The sequence below is a fragment of the Bufo bufo genome, chromosome 3 (assembly GCF_905171765.1).
Source record: "Bufo bufo chromosome 3, aBufBuf1.1, whole genome shotgun sequence".
Taxonomy (NCBI): Eukaryota; Metazoa; Chordata; class Amphibia; order Anura; family Bufonidae; genus Bufo; species Bufo bufo.
The window spans coordinates 156,105,884-156,119,845 of record NC_053391.1 but is presented as its reverse complement, the minus strand read 5'-3'; the positions used below and the strand labels follow the sequence as shown (position 1 = coordinate 156,119,845).

Genomic DNA, 13,962 nt, shown 5'->3' with positions numbered 1-13,962 from the left:
ATCGGATTCAGGTCAGGTGATTGACTTGGCCATTGCATAACATTTCACTTCTTTCCCTTAAAAAACTCTTTGGTTGCTTTTGCAGTACGTTTTGGGTCATTGTCCATCTGGACTGTGAAGCACCGTCCAATGAGTTCTGAAGCATTTGGCTGAATATGAGCAGATAATATTGCCCGAAACACTTCAGAATTCATCCTGCTGCTTTTGTCAGCAGTCACATCATCAATAAATACAAGAGAACCAGTTACATTGGCAGCTATACATACCCACGCCATGACACTACCACCACCATGCTTCACTGATGAGGTGGTATGCTTAGGATTATGAGAAGTTCCTTTCCTTCTCCATACTCTTCTCTTCTCATCACTCTGGTACAAGTTGATTTTGGTCTCATCTGTCCATAGGATGTTGTTCCAGAATTGTGAAGACTTTTTTAGATGTCGTTTGGCAAACTCTAAACTGGCCTTCCTGCTTTTGAGGCTCACCAATGGTTTACATCTTGTGGTGAACCCTCTGTATTTACTCTGGTGAAGTCTTCTCTTGATTGTTGACTTTGACACACATACACCTACCTCCTGCAGAGTCTTCTTGATCTGGCCAACTGTTATGAAGGGTGTTTTCTTCACCAGGGAAAGAATTCTTTGGTCATCCACCACAGTTGTTTTCTGTGGTATTCCTGGTCTTTTGGTCTTGCTGAGCTCACTGGTGTGTTCTTTCTTTTTAAGACTGTTCCAAACAGTTGTTTTGGCCAAGCCTAATGTTTTTGCTATCTCTCTAATGGGTTTGTTGTGTTTTTTTCAGCCTAATGATGGCTTGCTTCACTGACGGTGACAGCTCTTTGGATCTCATCTTGAGAGTTGACAACAACAGATTCCAAATGCAAATAGCACACTTGAAATGAACTCTGGACCTTTTATCTGCTCATTGTAATTGGGATAATGAGGGAATAACAAACATCTGGTCATAGAACAGCTGAGAAGCCAATTGTCCCATTACTTTTGATCCCTTAACCAGTGGGAAGCACATATGAAAACTGTTGTAATTCCTACACCGTTCACCTGATTTGGATGTAAATACCCTCAAATTAAAGCTGTCAGTCTGCAGTTAAAGCACATCTTGTTTGTTTCACTTCAAATTCATTGTGGTGGTGTATAGAGCCAAAAATGTTAGAATTGTGTCGATGTCCCAATATTTATGGACCTGACTGTATTTCTGGAGCATAATAATATTACAGGCTATAGCTACTAGAGAGGGGTCGTTGATCCAGAGAGTTATTCGGATTGCCTGATTGGAGTCGGGAAGGAATTTTTTATTCCCCTAAAGTGGGGAAAATTGGCTTCTACCTCACAGTTTTTTTTTGCCTTCCTCTGGATCAACTTGCAGGATAATAGGCCGAACTGGATGGACAAATGTCTTTTTTCGGCCTTATGTACTATGTTACTATGTACTATGTTAGATGTATTGTAATGCATTGCAGAGGGGATCAGACCCCCAAAAGTGAATGTCATAAATAAAGTAAAGTAAACAAAGTAAAAAAAAAAAAGGTTTTTTAATAAAATTAATAAAGTAATAAAATTAATAAAGTAAAGAAGAAAAAAAAACGCCCCTTTCCTCTTATTTTATAATAAAAAACAGAAAGAAAAAAAAAAAAAAAAACACACATATTAGGTATCGCCGCGTCCATAATGACCGGCTCTATAATTATATCACATGATCCACCCTGTCCGATAAACACCATAAAAAAATAAAAATAAAAACCGTGTAAAAAAAAAGAAGCCATTTTTGTATTTTTGTCACCTTACATCACAAAAAGTGCAACACCAAGCGACCAAAAGGGCGCATGTCCCCCAAAATGGTATCAATAAAACAGTCACCTCATCCCGCAAAAAATGAACCCCTACCTAAGACAATCGCCCAAAAAATAAAAAAACCTATAGCTCTCAGAACATGGAGACACTAAAACATCATTTTTTTTGTTTCAAAACTGCTATTATTGTGCTAAAGTGAAATACATAAAAAAATATATACATATTCGGTATCGCCACGTTCGTAATAAACAGCTCTATAAAAATATTACATGACCTAACCACTCAGATGAACACCGTAAAAAAAAAAAAAAAAAATTCAATTTTTGTCACATTATATCACAAAAATTGCAACAGCAAGTGATCAAAAAGGCGTATGCCCCCCAAAATAGTACCAATCAGACCGTCACCTCATCCTGCAAAAAATGAGACCGTACCTAAGAGAATCGGTCAAAAAATACAAAAACTATGGCTCTCAGACTTTGGAGAGACTAAAATATATCTGTATAGAGCCACCTGTTGTTTGTTCTATATTGTTCTGTCCACGTTGCTGAGGAGGATGCACATCCTCTATTTTATCATTAAACTGCCTCCTGAGCTGTGATAGGGAGGCAGCAGAAAGGGCACACCCCCTCAACTGCCACTTCGGTATAAATCTAGCAGATCAACTGGAGCAATGAATGGGGAGATCTCTGGATCCATGTGAGGTACAGGGCTGGTTCTAGCTTTGTTAGAAAGAGATTAACATGAACTATATGTCTAATTTACAATAATCATGTGATAACTTTAAGTCATATAAGATTTGCTGATATTCTACATTGTTTATGTACAAATCCGCTCTAAATACACAAACATTTAGTTTTAGCCAAATAATAAGAATGTAAATGAGTCTCGTTCATTAAAGGCGTATTCCAGCAGAACAAAAAAAATCTTTCCCATGGGCTGCCAATGCTTTAAAAAAAAAAAAAAGTTATATTCGCCGTCCTGAATTCCCGCTGCTGCGCTGTTTCGGTGATGTTTACACTCCACTTCCTGCTTTAGTCCCAACTCGACAGGAAGTGTCTGTAAATGCTTCTTAGCCAATCAGTGACTGAGGCGGGTCATTACGGCAGCCAGTGATCACAGACATTTCCAATAGCCATAGAGAAAGGAGCAGCAAGTGGAGGGAAAGCATTTTATTATGCTGGAATACGCCTTTAAAGGGGTTGTCCCAGAATCACAACTTATTATCTGCCCACAGGATAAGTAGAGAATGATCTTCCGCATTCAGTCAGCCGTACTACTGGGTTTAATAATGAAAAGAAAGATTGTGTGTGCTGCACTGAACACAGCTTTGTGGTCAAAATACGGATGTGGCACAGTCATAACGCGTTGTTGTAAATGTGCTCCAAAAAATATAGTAAATATACAAGGCAAAATAGATCTTTGTTAGGGCTGTGTTATTGTGTAAAATACCGTGCTGCAGTTAGGGCATGAAAAAAATAGGCTTTTGTATCTTAGGTCACGTCCACGTTCTGCGGCAGAGTAACAGTCTGCCAGCGTTCACCGTATTCAGCATAGCCAACCAAATAATGCCAGGAACCGCTTTCACTTTTTGGGATCCGGCTGCTTTCCGGCATAAATGGCAGGTTTAGGCTGGCCAAATACTGTAGTGGGTTTATTTCCTTGCCGACAGCTGGCATTTATGGCAGAACAGGCTGCCAGATCGCCTGTGTGTGAACCTAGCGTAAAAGGATAGCAAGTGATCCAAAATTTCTATTGTGCAAAGCAAAGTCGGCGACTAATCGATTGTTTACAGGACCAATCTAATCTCAGTGCCCCAAATGCTGCAAAGGATGTATAAGAAAAAGAACAGAAGCATGATATTAGCTATTCATGAGCAGGAAGGAAAGGGTCAAACTATGCCTTCTGTTTTTAACACTTTTCTCTAAGGCTAGTTACCGGTGACCCCAATATTACCAATTCTAAGTAGCCATTTTACCCATAGAGTACAATAGAGAGGTGGCATTCAAGCAGTGAGACCCCCATTGATCCTGAAAACTGGGGGCCTGTTCCCCCATCCTAATGGACAGACGGGTGTAGCAAGCACCCTGTTACTCCATTCACTATCTGTGGGCATGCTGATATCCGAGTAAACCAAGTACATGCTTGAGGTGGTCTCAAAGATGTGGTCTTTTGGCAAGGTTTCCCTGTAATTTGGACTCACTTTTTATTGAAATTAAAGGGATACTTTCAGTTAGGTATATTCTTTAAAACTCAATATTCATGGATAATATTTAAAACATTTTTCCATATCATTTTGTCAGTATCATGCCAATTAAATGAAAATTAAATGCTAAATATTATTTGGATTTGGCAGCACCAATTGGATAATGTCCGACTGTGCAAGGACACATCCCCAAGTGGTAAAAACCAGCTATACATTTACTCAGACTTCTAGTAGGAATCATAGAGGAATGGCACCATATAGAATCATAATGGGGAATACACTTATTTCCTAAAACAGACATGTCAGGAGTGTTGTGTATTAAGCATGTCACATTCTACGGGCCATCACTTTATTTTTCTGTCGGCATGGCTGTATGAGGGCTAGTTGTTTTTGGGAGGAGTTGCATTTTTCAATAGTACTGTTGTGGTGTGTATATATATAAATGTTTTGATTCTTTTTATATTGTTTTGTGGGACAAGTGCAAAAACAAATAGCAATTCCCGCCTCGATTTTCACACTTTTTAGAATTTTTATTATTTTTGCAGTAAAAATACAAAGTCAACTTTATTCTGTTGGTGGTTATGATTGTGATGAATATGTATTTTATTTTTTGAAAAATTAAATAGCTTACAATGAAAATGGGGCGTATGTATTCCTTTTTAGGGTTTAGGGAGATTTTTCTCTATCAAGCTGATTAAAAAATAACATAATTTACCTAATGAAACCTTTTCTAGACCTACATACAGTGCCTAGTGGTATGCAGGGGATATAAGGGTAGGGAATAATGAATATACTGTATGTACCATATATACTGTATAGTTACTTTCTGGATATGATACATTTTTTGTAACAGTAACTTTTTTCTTTACACTTGCTGTCTGTATCAGTCTGGAGGGACACAGGGCAGCTAGTCATTGGCCTCAGTGGTCATTTGTGCATTGTGACCACTGAGACCAGTGATTGGCTGAATGGTGATGTGAGTGATGGATGCAACATCATTGTTTCCAGTCCGATGGGTCCAGACCAGCAGTGCTGGAACAGAGATAGGTGAATAAATAGCTGCACTACTGAAATTTTCAGGGCACCAAAGGATTTGAGCATTGATAAGTTTATTGCAGCAAGAACAACACTTTTCGGGGCCGCATAGTACCTGACGACCCAACCTATTTTCTGCTTCTTTCTTTATTGTAGCGCTGGAACAGAGGGACCTTTAGCAGGTGAGTAAAAGATTTTCCATTTGTTTCATAAGCCTGCCCGCTGTCCTGAAGATTTTAATAAACTGGACAATAAGTTTCAAGTTTGGGGGACGCTCACCAGCTAACTGGAGCCTGGCCTGCTGACCACCTTTCAGTAAGGAACGTATTATTGAATATGAATACAAATGGGCAGGCTCACAGTTCTTAGCATGTGCCTTTACTTATTCTACCATCAATAAAAAAAACATCTCATACAATCCATAAAAAATAAAAATTATATCTTTGAATCTGTGATCCCAGTCCTTTAAATGCGGAGCTCATGCATAAAAAAAATGCGGTTGGTGCTATCTTAATAGTCAATTGGTGTTGGATTTATTGAAACTTAATAATGTTAATTAATGGAACATAAATTGGAAGCACATTCTACTCTTTGTATACCAGCGTTTTTATTTTTGGATAATTTATAACGCTTTAATATGGCAGGTAGCTTCAAATATACTGTTAATGAATGATTATAAACACTTGTATAATCCACTTATTGTTATAGCAGGCTTTAATTCTGCTGTGAGTCAACAGTTAATCTGAGTCAGGTGTTAGATGCCACCACGTGTGAACAGTAAGTTAACTTCAGATCTGCTGTTAGTTGGCGTTTGAGATGTTAGTAAAAACACGTATACGGTCCAGTTATAATTAAGCTGTTGGTCAACAATTAATATGTAAGTTGGATGCGGTTACATGCAGTCACATGCAGTCTGTTTGGCTGCGTATGTCACAGATATATCCAGATTATCTCTGTATTCAAGCAGCCTTCATGCGGCACCTGTTTTATCCATATGGCGCTCACATCGATATAGCACTTAATATTGTGACATTTACTCTCTTCCACCTTTTGACAATATGTCCGTCTTAGGCCGAATGCACACGGCCGTGTTTCACGGCCGTGAGCGGTCTGTGGTAACACGGCCTTGATTCCTGCTGACAGCAGTAGCGCACGGCGTCATTGGTTGCTATGACGCCGTGCGCTTCATGCCGCCGCTGCACTACAGTAATACACTTCTATGATCTATACGAGTGTATTACTGTAGTGCAGCGGCGGCATGAAGCGCACGGCGTCATAGCAACCAATGACGCCGTGCGCTCCTGCTGTCAGCAGGAATCCAGGCTGTGTTACCACGGACTGCTCACGGCCGTGTGCATTCGGTCTTCCTCACTGTTCCATTGAACCGGTTCATTCACAGCTTGGCTGTATTACTTCTTGTTGTAATGCTCCCCACTGGACCTGCACCTTCGCCGGCTTTAGTCTTCCGTCGGACATTCTCTGGCACATGCACTCAGAGGTCTTCGGGGTGCCGGCACTTTGCTGAAAACCGTGATCATTGTTTGGAAGAAACACACAACACTATGTGTGGAGAAAAAGAGGCACAGCACACCAACATCAAAACCTCATCCCAACTGTGAAGTATGGCGATGGGGGCATCATGGTTTGGGGCTGCTTTGCTGCATCAGGGCCTGGACGGATTGCTATCATCGAAGGAAAAATGAATTCCCAAGTTTATCAAGACATTTTGCAGGAGAACTTAAGGCCATCTGTCCACCAGCTGAAGCTCAACAGAAGATGGGTGTTGCAACAGGACAACAACCCAAAGCATAGAAGTAAATCAACAACAGAATGGGTTAAACAGAAGAAAATACGCCTTCTGGAGTGGCCCAGTCAGAGTCCTGACCTCAACCCGATTTAGATGCTGTGGCATGACCTCAAGAAAGCGATTCACACCAGACATCCCAAGAATATTGCTGAACTGAAACAGTTCTGTAAAGAGGAATGGTCAAGAATTACTCCTGATCGTTGTGCACGTTTGATCTGCAACTACAGGAAACGTTTGGTTGAAGTTATTGCTGCCAAAGGAGGTTCAACCAGTTATTAAGTCCAAGGGTTCACATACTTTTTCCACTTGCACTGTGAATGTTTACATGGTGTGTTCAATAAAAGCATGGTATAATTTAATTCTTTGTGTGTTATTAGTTTAAGCAGACTGTGATTGTCTATTGTTGTGACTTAGATGAAGATCATATCACATTTTATGACCAATTTGTGCAGAAATCCATATAATTCCAAAGGGTTCATATACTTTTTCTTGCAACTGTATCCAGGACATGGGTTACAACTATCTCATTCCTTATGTTAAGCCCCTCATGACCCAGACACAAGATCAGAAGCATCTTACCTGGGCTAGGGGGAAAAAAAGACTGGACTGTTGCTCAGTGGTCCAAAGTCCTGTTTTCAGAGGAAAGTAAATATTGCCTTTCATTTGTAAATCAAGGTCCCAGAGTCTGGAGGAAGAGTGGGGAGGCACACAATCCAAGTTGCTCGAGGACCACAGTCAGTGATGGTTTGGGGAGCTGTCATCTGCTGGTGTTGGTCCACTATGTTATATCAAGTCCAAAGTGAGCACAGCCGCCTACAAGCGCATTTTACAGCACTTCATACTTCCCTCTGCTGACAAGCCCTATGTAGATGCTGATTTCATTTTCCAGCAGGACTTGACACCTACCCACACTGCCAAAAGTACCAATACCTGGTTTAATAATAACAGTTTTAACTGTGCTTGATTGGCCAGCAAACTCACCTGACCTACAGTAAACCCCATAGAAAATCTATGGGGCATTGTCAAGAGGACGATGAGAGACACCAGACCCAACAATGCAGACAAGCTGAAGGCCCCTATCAAAGCAACCTGGGCTTCCATAATACCTTAGCAGTGCCATAGATTGATCGCCTCCATGCCACATCGATGCAGTAATTCATGAAAAAGGAGCCCAGACCAAGTATTGAGTGCATATACTGTACATAATTTTCAGTAGGCCAACATGTCTGTATTAAAAATCATTTTTTAAATTGATGTTATACTGTATAATATTCAAATTTTCTGAGATACTCACTTTCGGGTTTTTTATTAGCTTTAAGCCGTAGTCATCAACATTAAAAGAAATAAACACTTGAAAAAGATCACTCTGTGTGTAATTATACATGAGCTTCCCTTTTTGAACTGAATTACTGAAATAAATTAACTTTTTGATGATATTCTAAATTATTGAAATGCAGTAGTAGATTGAATGGAAGTTGTATGTTTACTTGCTCTTACAAACGAAATCAGAACAATGCAGTGCACTTCTCCGAACTGCAGGGTTTCCTCATAAGTGGCAGGGTGTCCTCTTCCTATTCCTATGGCATTTTAAGTGTCTATTTAGTCTAGTATGCAGAGCTATTAAAGCTGGTAATTAATACACCAGTCTTAAAGGGGTTTTCCGAGACATAAATACTTATGACCTATCCTCTGGATAAGTCATAGGTGGGGTTCCAACATCTGGGACACCCACAGATCAGCTGTTCGAGAAGGCAGTGGTGCTTGCAGTAGTGCTACAGCCTTCTTGCTGCTTTTGCTAGGCCTAGTGATAACACGTTCATCGGTCACATGGCCTGTGGACAGCTCAGCCCCATAGAAGTAAATGAAGCTGAGCAGCTATAGCAAGCACAGCCGCTCTACTATGTACGATGCTGTGCTTGATGAGCATGGAGAAGGCCTCTGTGCTCTCAGGAGCATCGGTGCCTTCTCAAACAGTTGATCGGCGGGGGTCCCGTGTGTCAGACCCCCATCAATTAGATACTGATGACCTATCCAGAGGATAGTTCATTAGTATTTGAATCTCGGAAAACCCTTTTAACTAGAAGTCTGTTGGAGTAAATCATGACAAATTTGAGTTGCTCAACTCTTAAATTTGGTATATCAGATGCAGGTGTAGATTTGCTCTTAAACTTGTGTCATGTTCAGTCTTTAGACTTAAAGGGGTTGTGTCACTTCAGCAAGTGGGATTTATCATGTAGAGAAAGTTAATACAAGGCACTTACTAATGTATTGTGATTGTCCATTTTGCCTCTTTTGCTGGCTTGATTCATTTTTCCATCACATTATACACTTTGCGTTTCCATGGTTACAACCACCCTGCAATCTATCAGCGATGGCCATGCTTGTACACTATAGAAAAAATTGCCAGCCTCTCTTGTGGCCGGGACAGTGGGAGTGCTCATAGGCCGGTACTTTTTTCTATAGTGTACAAACAGCCACCACTGATGGATTGGAGGGTGGTCGTAACCATGGAAACGAGCAGTGTATAATGAGGACAAAAAATGGCCATGAAGAAGGACACAAGTCCAAAACAGGTAGGCCGGCTACATGAGTTGCATGACTTGAACATTTTTTTTCCATACTATTTTTAACATTAATATCAAGGAAGCACTGCAGGATTTTTTTCTTTGCCTATATAGTGCAGAATAGGCCGAGATAGAGACTCTTGTGTGTGTCTTATGTATGCCTGTTTTATTTGATATGTAATTTGTGAGTTGTCAGGAAAGGGGAAAGGTGGCTCATAAGTGAAGAAAGATGCATTTTTCTTTCATAAGATTGTACTAACAGTGCCTATGTAATTTTGTTCGACAATTTTGTACAGTATGTCTAGTGTAATCCCTTCCGCCTTTTCAGAAGCTGAGCGGTGACACCCAGAACTAATGTCTGTGATCTGCAATTGATCATAGACATTTAACCCCTTAGAGCCATGGTCAGTTGCAACCATGGCATCTTAGTGGCTTTTCCCTGAGAGCTCAGAAGGAAAAGCCCCCTTGTGCGGAGATCGGGGAAGCCGTTCCTTGTGGTAGCCTCGCACCTATCACAGTAATACATTCCACAAGCAGGGCTCCATAGAACATCTTGAATCTCCTATAGACTGCAATAGTGATTCATTGCTGTCTATGAGAGAAGTGATCTGATATATATATTTCAAATCACCCCCTTTTCTCATATTGAAAACAAATTCAAAAATAAAGATCATGAGCATCACCATGTCTGAAAATGCCCCTACTATTAAAATATTAATGTATTCATCCAGTAAGGTCAACACTATAATGGAAAATATCAAAATGGCCGATTCACAGTTTTTTTGTAACTTCACCTCCCAAGAAATGAATAAAAAGTGATTAAAAAGTGACACTTCAAAATGGTATCAATGAAAACTATAGATCGCCATGGAAAAAAATAAATAAATAGAGCTCTCACACAGCCCCATAGACCTAACTATAAAATAGTTATAGGAGTGAAAATATGGCGATGCAAAGAAAAAAAATATAAATGTGGTATCTCTATAATCATACTGAAAGGGAGAATGAAGACAACAGGTCAGTTTTACCACATAGGGAGCTCCATTAAAAAAAAAAACCCTATAAAACCATAGCAGGACTGCTTTTTTTCCAGTTCCACCTCATTTGGAATTTTTTTTCCAGCTTCCCTCTGAATTGTAGGCATTAGAAAGTACAAGCTATGGCTATGGGAAGGCTCAAAGTATAAATGAAAATGCGGAAAATCACAAGGCTCTGAAGGGCTTAACATTGAAATATCACAAATTTGTTCAAATGAAAATATCAATGCTTTGTTTCATTTTATAAAGGCATAAGTAAACTTCCATGAACATTCTCCTCACCACTTTGTGGTTTTGCCCACATTTCCAAGGACATGGTATTGCAATAAAAAGAATACTTATTTACTCATTTCTAAATTCTTACAAAGCATAATCCATTTAGAGAATGTGCTCTTTATAAAGCCGTCAAACAATTAGCCTTGCTCTATTGTTTCCTTTTTTCATGCATTATTCTCCTGAAGACATATGTATTCTTCTGTTTCAGATGTTGAAAGAACAGGCGACATTAAATCAATTTTCTGTAAAAATGAAAATAAGTAAAAATCATATGATATTTTTTTGCCATTACCTAATTTTTATTACACAAGGTATGTAATTTGCCCTCTCTTTCTAGATAATGCATCACTTGTTTTGAAGGCAACACCACTTCCTCAGTACAACCAGCTTCCTAACACTTTAATGACATACAGTAAGCTATATCAGTGGCTCGTGCCTGCCGCTACTCTTCCTCTGCTTCCCTGCTGTGGGAGCCACAGCCTGATTCTTGTCAGTAAAGCCCCTCCTTCGCCCATAGGTGCGTGCTCCCCTGGCTCCTAAAGGGCCAGTGTGCACACACTAATTCACAGCAGCAAATGGCTGACTACCTTTGGGTACTTAATGCATCTTCCCCTAGCTTGATAGTTCCCTGCAAAGGTGTGCTGTATTAGTTTGTCTGCCAGTGTACCGACTTCTTCCTGTTTGCTTGATTCTGATCCTCTGCTGCCTGACTTGTGCCTAACCTTTGTATTGACCCTTTGCTGCCTGCCTTCACTTCAGACTGTATATCCCATTGCTCGTACTCTGCCTGCCCCGACTACAGTTTTATCTGATCCCTTGGTGCCATTCATTGGTATCTCGGACCCCTGGGTTGGCTGTCAATCACACAGACTACTCCAAGAGGTAGCAGCCTCATGATTACCCTGCATACCAAGGGCATCTGTCAGTATCCATTCATTGATGTAGCCATAGGCTTGTTTTTTGTGGGATGGGTTATTGTTTAATTGTAATTTTGCAGGTATTGTTTTTATGGTTATCACTGTGTGGTATAAAGGACGTTTTAACTTTTGCATAATTAACCCTTAGGATTAGTTTTCATTTTTCTTCCCTATCTTCCTTGAGCCATAACTTTTTTATTTTTTCCGTTCACAAAGCTGTATTTTGGGGGACAAGTTGTACTTTCTAATGCCACCATTTATTATGGGATACAATGTAGTGGGAAGCGGGAAATAAATTCCAAATGGGGTGGAATTGGAAAAGAAAAAGCAATTCCTCCACCAGTTTTATTTAGTGTTGGGCGAGCACCCCTATGCTTGGCAGAATATTGCGTGTGCTCGAGTCAGTGTATTTAAATCTAATTTAGCCTCTATTTCTGAAAAGTTTCTGGCAGGATTCGAACTCACAACCTTCTACATTACAGCCAAGAATGTTAACTACTACACTATAGAGCTGCATGGGCAGTTACTTTAAAAAAAAAAAAAAAAAAAAGTTTTCCTATTCAACAGAAGTCTCATATTTTTAACTGGCCATGCAGATTTTTTTCTGGTCTGTAATGTAGAAGGTTGTGAGTTCGAATCCCGTCAGAAACCTTTCAGATATAGAGGCTAAATAAAAGTTATATAATAAAAAAAAAATTGTAATTGTAAAAAATGTGTAATTACTAAATTCTATATATATATATTCATACTTCTGATATATATGAATGCATAATATGTGGGAAACTACTACTGATGTTTTAGCCATAATATATTTACATATCTGATGGGATTTGAACTCACAACCTTCTACATTACAGCCCAGAATGTTAACCACTACACTACAGAGCTGTAGATTTCTGCTGTATAGGAATACTACTAGTAAGTATTCATATACAGCAGAAGAATTTTTTTTTAAGTAACTGGCCATGCAGCTCTATAATGCAAAGAAAAATTGGGGGTCAGTCAGCGCATCCAGTGCGCAGGTGTGCATTGCCATGGCTGAAAGCACAAAGGCGAAAAAAATATACAATGCAACAGCACTTTGCAAACGAAATAAAGTACAATAATGCCAAAATGATAAAAATTATTCTGGTGCAAATGCTACGCTAATAAATTTGAGTTGCTTGGCAAATCATTTTGTACAAAATTATTTGGGCCCGTCTGCCAAACGTCAAGACGATCTCAGTAAGATGGGAACCTAACACTAAATACCACATTAACTGGTGCCATACTGGCCTCCAATACAGTCAGGGAATTTTGGCACCATAAGAGGCATAATATAATGTGGGCTCAGCATGCATGTGGAACCTGCATTCCCTGAATGTATTGGAGGCGAGTATAGCACCAGTTAATGTGGTATTTATTGTTAGGTTCCCGTTTTACTGAGATCGCCTTGCCGGTCACGGTAATTAGCTGTGGGTCTCTACTGTTTGAAACAGGAGAGATCTGCCAGCCATTACGCCCGCTACACGTGCAGTGAAGGTGTTAAAACATTTGCTTTTGTGTTGCATTCTAAAAGAGCTGTGTGAATTTTTATTTATTTTTTTGGATGAGTTGAAATTTTGATTGGTAGCATTTTGGAATTTATAGAACTTTTGGATAACTTTTTTAGTTTTTTTGTGTGTGGGATCAAGAAAAAACTGCTATTCTGCTTTTTTTATTTTGCTTTTTACTGCATTCGTCATGCGCGATAAATAGCCATGATAATTCTAAGCACACCTACAAACATAACTTTTGATTATGCAAATGAACTGGTAAGTGCCCAGCAAGTACGGTACTCTGGTTCTCCTGCGTAAACCCTGAAACCCTTTACCCTGATTAACCGCTCAATCATTCAGCTAGGTCACTGTTCTTCGACACTGAAATGTTGTGCATGAGCTGCACGGGCTTGGCACATGCGTGGTGCTCACCATGCTGTGGACTATATATGTGAGGTCTTTCCTCACAGCAGGTGCATGCATCGGGCCTAAATGTTTTTTAATCTTTGGAGAAATTATTATAGAATTGTATAATACACATTTTTGTGGTATGTGATTTGGATTTGCTTCCTTTAACTTTCATTGCCGATGTCCCAAATTTTTATCTATCTTAACCAAATGGCTGCTGCTGAATATTCGTTATTGGTTCCACCATTGTTTAGTCTTCTCAGATTATAGAATTTAGCAGCAGATTAGTCTAAGTAACCTCACATACTCTACTAAGCTGCAATGAATTTCATTGGTCAAAGCTGTAACTACAACTCCAGCTTTTAGGCTCATTAATACACAAGGCAT

At 39.6% G+C, this 13,962-nt stretch overlaps 1 protein-coding gene across 3 annotated transcripts in view; it reads right to left on the bottom strand.

Annotated features, from left to right (window-relative positions):
* Positions 1-10,641: 10,641 nt before the first annotated feature.
* The window catches only part of LOC120994859 (interleukin-5 receptor subunit alpha-like), a 53,520-nt gene continuing 50,199 nt past the window's right edge, over positions 10,642-13,962 (bottom strand). For all 3 annotated transcript variants that reach the window (XM_040423718.1, XM_040423716.1, XM_040423717.1), the window contains one exon: positions 10,642-10,975. In XM_040423718.1, the coding sequence (XP_040279652.1) occupies positions 10,898-10,975 (78 nt within the window). In that variant the 3' untranslated portion in view covers positions 10,642-10,897. The remainder of the gene's footprint in view (positions 10,976-13,962) is intronic.